Source organism: Microtus ochrogaster, chromosome 10, assembly GCF_000317375.1.
Source record: "Microtus ochrogaster isolate Prairie Vole_2 chromosome 10, MicOch1.0, whole genome shotgun sequence".
Taxonomy (NCBI): Eukaryota; Metazoa; Chordata; class Mammalia; order Rodentia; family Cricetidae; genus Microtus; species Microtus ochrogaster.
In genome coordinates, this window is record NC_022016.1 from 55610576 (window position 1) to 55617047 (window position 6472).

The window sequence follows — 6472 nt, forward strand, 5'->3', positions numbered from 1 at the left end:
CACAGTATTTGGTATAATGTCAGTTCTCGGAGCAGAGCTGATTCTTTGTTCGTCAATCCTGATGCGTGGTGAAGGAACCAAGGTCCAAAGCATCACTTAGTTCATCCTGACTTTGCTCAGTTTATCCTTCTTGGCCATGCTGTTGCCATTTTCCAGGTCGGTCTGACAGACTTTTTTTTTTTTTTTTTGAATTGTACATGACAACCCAGAAAAGCCAAAAAATTTCAGACATCCAAACAGTCCAGAGAATGCAAAGATTTCAGCAAATCAGCCATGCTGACGTCTCAAGGCAATGCTGGAGATGGGGCATGGAGGAGCAGAGGGGGCTGGCTTGGTGAGCACAGGATGTCAGATTCTAGCAAGATGTCCGCAGAACAGTGGCGCCTCCAGCCCAGTTCACTCTGGTTTCGGGAAGAGCAGCAATTTCCCAGAAAAATCGCCAGCAGAGGCAGCTTTCCAAGAGTGGGAGCTCCAATGGCTTAAGGTCACTTTTGCTGGGAAGTAAATGGATGTCAAACAGGACGAACAAAGTGGCAGCTGAGGGCGCTAACAGTGGGAGCTGGGAAGGCAGCCAGATATGTGGCTTGGGCAATAGAAGTACAGGCCTGCCAGGCAGCAGACCACTGTCCATTCCGAATTGTCCAGCCCAGCAGGAAGCAGGCATCTGTGTATATTCTGACCCAACATTTATCCAACGCCTGATATGTGGTGGGCACCAAGCCAAGGGCTGGCTTCTTATAAACTTTGTTTAATGCCAAATGTTGTAGAAGACAGCACCGTGGACTTTTGTCAGATGAGGCAGAGTGAAGTATGTGGCTCACCACTGGGGTATGTGATCCACCACTAGACTGAGCTGCCTTGTCTGGCTCAACAAAGGCTTGCCCAGGAGCTGACGGTTACAAGGGTGTGGGCTCCGCTCAGGAGTACACATGTGTACTTCTTCATGACACTGTGCTAACCACCATGAATGGAATGGGCTTTAAAGACAGGTCCAGAATTCGACATCCTTTTTTGTCTTGTGATTCAGAATTCTTAAAAAAAAAAAAAATGCCACAACAGGGATGCAAATTTTCAACATACTTTATTGACTCAGGGGCCAAACACGGCAGCATTTGGTCAGTTACGAAGGCACCTCATTGAAAGATACATCACAGTGTTGTCAGAGATCCCAGGCACAGGACTGGAGGATGAGAAGGACAATCTTTGGAAGATTTAGCTTAAGACATTTTGTTTCCCCTTTCACTGCTGAGTACTGAACCCAAGGCCTTGTAATGCCAGGCACACACATGCCGCTGAACTACATTCCTAGCCCTTGTTCACTTATTGAAAAGGGTCCTGGGGATGAACAAAGGCAAAGTTGTAGGACTAGTGTGTGCCGGGTGGCTGCTGAAGGCTTTGCCGCTAGAGCAGGCGACTCCAAGTGGGAAGAAGTATGTGATCTGTCTCCTCTTGCTCCCTACAATTCCAGTAAAAATGATTTGCTGAACCATCCCGCATGAGATCACACCCCCACCTCCTCCATATGTGCAGGCGAGTCTTTAACTTTATGGAATGGGGAGTCACCGGCAGCAGCCCGCGGCTCTTGCTGCATACAGGATACACAGGTCCAGTCTGACGGCTACATTCTCGGCCTCGTGATCCATGAGCTCCTTACATGGAAGCTGAGGTCTCTTAGAGCATGATTAGCTTTGTGTTCCAGAGTAAATGAAAACTTGATTGCTTAAAAAATACCTTAGCTCATTTATACCAATCACCTCCAATCACGGGTTTTTTAAAAAATTAATCTTTTCCCTTCCTTATCCGTTACAAATTCCCACCTATGCATTTTTAAAAAATTCCTTCTAATTACAACACTGCCGCTGTTCCAAATGCTCGTCTTGAGCCCCTCACCACCTCCGTCATCATCCTTCTTTCCCGTGACCACCCCTTTCCCTTCTGCCCAGCACCTAAGAGCAGGGATCACACGGCGGGGAGATGAGCAGGGTGCAGTCTCGCCTTGCCTTCTTTTACTAGGCTGAAATAGAGAGGAAAAAGAAAGAACAAAATGGGTTTTAAAAAAATCAAGTAAATATCAGGGAAGGCTGGCATGCAACCAAATGCATTAAACACTGGACATTTCTCTGCCAGGTGAAAGCTCTCATGCCCGTTGAAGTTACAACTCTGCAATCAAACAAAGCAAGTGTACAATGCCAACCACCGAAGAGTACCTGTACCCCTGTGGTTTTCCACCGGAAGCCCAAATGTTACAGGCATTTGGTGTGTGTGCACACATGAATATATATATGTGTCTGTGTATGTGGATACACACACACACACACACACACACGTATGTATGTGTACATATATGGTCAGGTGGCAGATGTCTGTGCACAGATCACTCACATTCTGTTAGCAAGCACTCAGCTGTGAGGCGCACGGAGCCACCCTCATTCTGAGGAAGACCTCCTACTCCCGCAGGCCCAGCAGGAAGTTTTGGTCTCACCCCTCTCCCTCACCCATTTCCAGCAGTCATGTGCTTTTCAGAAACACAAAAAGCCAGACTGGGTTTCTGTTAAGATCAGACAGAATTAATTTGAAGCTAAGGAAACAAGGCAGGGCGGCAGCAGCAGCGTCACTTGGAGGCCAAAAGGGAAGCAGGACGGCCACATACCCATGGAGCTTCCATGTGGACAGGTTCAGACAGTAGGAGAGCGCAGGCGAGATGGGGCCCGAGAACTTTAGAGCCAGCAGGCTACGCAGAGGCAGGTGCCATCATTTGCTGGCCATGCCACTGACTTTCTAAGTTGTTGAGAGGCTGAAGGCTTTGAGGTCTCCGTCACAGCAGCCTAGTATTTTATCTGTCACAAATCATCCAGAGACCAAGAGGCAGAGCCCAGACCATAGGACATTTGTAATAGTGGGAGCTGAGGTTGCAAATAAAAGCTTGTTTTGGTCACATATGGCCTTGTTTTGGGGTGATCTTTTCTTGGGGAGCCTGTGGCTACACTTCATGGAATATGGGGTATAGGACATTTGAGAGGGACACATCTGATTTGGGTTTTATGTATTGTGTTTGGATAAATTTTTGATGGGAACGAATCCAAAAAGAGATTCTTCCCTAATCACTGGTTCATCCCTGGAAGCAGGTAAACAAAAACAAACCTACCCATAACCGAGTCTGTATGTGGGGAGAGATTTGGCTGCTGAGTTACCTAGCCCTAATGTTCAAAGACAATCTGAATCCCTGAGGATCTTCTACCTGATTGAATTCTTTGGAAATCCCAACTTTACAGCCTGTGATGTTGATCACAAAAATATTCCACCCTCGCCTGCTCCTCCGAGTAATTGCTGGAATCTGCAGTATGTCTTTAAAATTCCATTTAAGGGGAAAAAATTACTGATGCCTGTGGATCCACTGCCTCGTGGTTTTGTTTCCTTGTCAAGAACGTGTATCAGGAGCTATGACACTGACTGACTTCATGTGACTGTACACTTGGAACCAGCTGCTTGTTATGGTAAGTACCGTGAGGCTTTGTGCCTGGAGTACCTGCCAGATAAATACCCAACAGTTCATTTTGCCCAAAACATAGAATTAAGTGTGGCTAAAGGAGATTTTATGTGTATGTGTGTGTATGTTAAGGAGGGGGTATGACAGCACAGGAAGGGGATTATAGGGCAGGAGGGGAACAAAATCTACTAAAACACATCTTATTTAAAAATCTTATAAAGAAGCTGGGCATGGTGGGGCACGCCTTTAATCCCAGCACTCAGGAGGCAGAGATGGGAAAATCTGAGTTTTCGGCCAGCTTGCCGATATGGTGAGTTCCAGGACAGCTGGAGATACATAGAGACCATCTCAAAAAATAAATAAATAGATAAATAAATAAATAAATAAATAAAAATTTTTTAAAAAGGCTATAATGATATCTAATAGCATGTGTGCTACTTTTTAAAAAGGTATAGGTAAGAAAAGTAAACAGCTAGGAAAACATAGTCCAGGATAGAATGTAAGGTGAGCACACATAGCAAACACATACAGAGAGTGCTGTACATTCATGGGATACATCAAGTAAGTGCTGTTTAATCAGTACATCAGAAGACTCCCTTGCTGCCTGAGGGAGGAAGTGTCCCTGCCTCCCTTGCCATGCCCACCCATTCCTTTAACAGAAAGAAGAAAGACATTCCTCTTAGAGCCCAACACTAGATAAACATAACCAAGTCTTTACATGTGGCTTTGGAGAAGGCTGCTAGGATGCTGGCAAACACGACGTCCGGGGTCTGGCATGCGTCGATGGCACTGTGAATGCCCCGCTTCCTGTAGTACTCCACGAGCGGGGTGGTCTGCGTGTGGTAGGCCTCCAGGCGGATCTTCAAGGCCTTCTCATTGTCATCTGACCTGCGGATCAGGGGCTCTCCAGTAATCTGAGAAGGAAAGGGAACAGACGGTGGACAGTCATGACAAGTGCTCACTCTTCTGGGATGCAGGAGGCCCCAGAAGCAGAAGCAGAAGCTGGGGGCCAGAAATAGCAATGCTTTTTGCTTGTTCTGTGCCCAGGCTGCTCAACTTCTTCCACAGCCCGTCTAGAGTCAGAACGAGAGGGAGACCCTGGAAAGCAATCAGCTGCACTGGCAACTGCAGTCTCCGCTGCTTAAGTGTTCAGCATGATTAGGGAGCATCACCCACTAACATCGTGAACGCAGTAAGTAAAGCGAGAAAGGGCTCTGGCAGAAATGCTGACTTTTTGAACTGCGGCCTGTATTTACAGACCCTGGACAACCCGCACTTGTCTCCCATCACAAGAGGAAGCCCGAGAAATTTCACTGTTGCCTGCATGCTACACAGCAGACCAGGAAGACTCTGTGCCACAGATGAGACCCCAGGGCAGCAGTCCCTGGGTACCCCAAGAGCAGGGCATTCCAGAGCACAATGGTCAGCAACGTTCTCTTCAGTGCCACCTCCTGGCAACCTTCTCCCGACTGGACAACTGCTTAGATGGTCATGGTGTCAGGATAAGCATAAAGCCACCTGGAGACGCTGTCCAGATCTGTCACATCTCCCTTATAAGACAGTGAAATATTTTCCTGGCTAAATGATGGAAGAAGGAGGAAGGAAAAGACAAACAAACAAACAAACCCCCTCCTGCCCCAAGTTTACATACATCATCTTTCATTGGCTCCTTTGGAGGGTTGAACTCCTCATGGTAGGACCGGCCACTCTTGGGGTGAATCAGTCTGCAAGACAGCACATGTATTGTGAGTCAGGCTGCCTGGAAATACCTCTGTACTCCAGGGGACTCTGGAATGACAAGCAGAGACAGAGAAGAATGGAAGACTTTAATCAGCAGAGACCCCAGCTAGCATGTCACACCAGGAAAATAACGAGCTGTCTAGCAGAGGACAGCTATTGCTACCCCTCGGTTAGAGGGTTAGGGTTAGGGTTAGGGTTAGGGCTAGGGTTTAAGAATGTTTTCTGCCTTGCCCAGCATAAAGAAAGATGCTGGCAAGAACAACCTAGTCCAGACCTTAGGAGGACTCTGCTGTTCAGTGCACACAGACATTCATTCTAGTCAATACCATTTCCTAAAGAAGTTCCTAGCTGAAACCAGATCTTACACTGAATCCACCTGGTTATGAAATGATGGATCACAATCTCTGCTACAAGCAGCACTTAGCAGGAATCAATACCTCCAACAAACACAACAATCCTCACAAGATTAATACAAAGTGTTGGGGAACAGAACACCTTGATTTAAGCTACTCTGCACCGACACCCCACAAACATCTTAGATCACAAGTATGTGCCTGCTTGTGCTGCTTTCTAGCCTAATTTGGTTATAAAGCAAACACATAAAAACATGGTATGGATATACAGACAATGATGCCCACCTCTGTGGCCACTGATAAACGACAGTGTGAGCAAGGCTAGGCAATGTCCAAGCCACTAGGAGAAACAGCATACTAAGCCAATCATGAATATGGACACTGTAATGGTCTTAGCTACCAAGGAAGTTAAGGTGGAGGAACCTGTTACTTAGGCCCAGGATTGTGAGAACAGCTTAAGCAACAGTCGGACCCTATCTTAAAAAAAGAAGCTGGGTGTGCAATAATCCCAGAATTTGGGGGAGCTGAGGTGGGAGGATTCCCATAGTTCAAGGGTAGCCTGGGCTACACATAAAAATAAAAGCAGATGGGAGGGCAGGCTTCTCAGTGCTTTGCACCAAGCCTGATGACCTGAGTTCAATCCCTGGAACCTCCATGATTGGGAGAACTTACTCTTTTGGTCTCTGCCTGTGGGCTGTAGCATGTATGTACATACCCTAACATACATACATATACACCATAAATAAATATAATGTACACAGGGCAGGAGAGATGGCTCAGCAGTTAGGAGTGATTTCTGCTCTTGTAGAGGACCTGAGTTTACAGAGCACCCACACCGGACAGCTCACAACAATCTGTGACTCTCCAGCTCCTGGAATCAAACATCATCTCA

At 46.8% G+C, this 6472-nt stretch overlaps 1 protein-coding gene across 2 annotated transcripts in view; it reads right to left on the bottom strand.

Moving 5' to 3' along the window:
• Positions 1 to 1062: 1062 nt before the first annotated feature.
• The window catches only part of Ak2 (adenylate kinase 2), a 21370-nt gene continuing 15960 nt past the window's right edge, over positions 1063 to 6472 (bottom strand). Inside the window, exons 5-7 of one of the 2 annotated variants that reach the window (XM_005353209.2) lie at positions 5139 to 5211; positions 4206 to 4401; positions 1063 to 2014 (exon numbers count right to left, since the gene is read on the bottom strand). In XM_005353209.2, coding sequence (XP_005353266.1) covers positions 2010 to 2014; positions 4206 to 4401; positions 5139 to 5211 — 274 coding nt within the window. In that variant the 3' untranslated portion in view covers positions 1063 to 2009. Of the gene's footprint in view, positions 2015 to 4042; positions 4402 to 5138; positions 5212 to 6472 lie in introns of those variants that run through there. The other variant, XM_005353208.2, reaches the window with a different exon arrangement.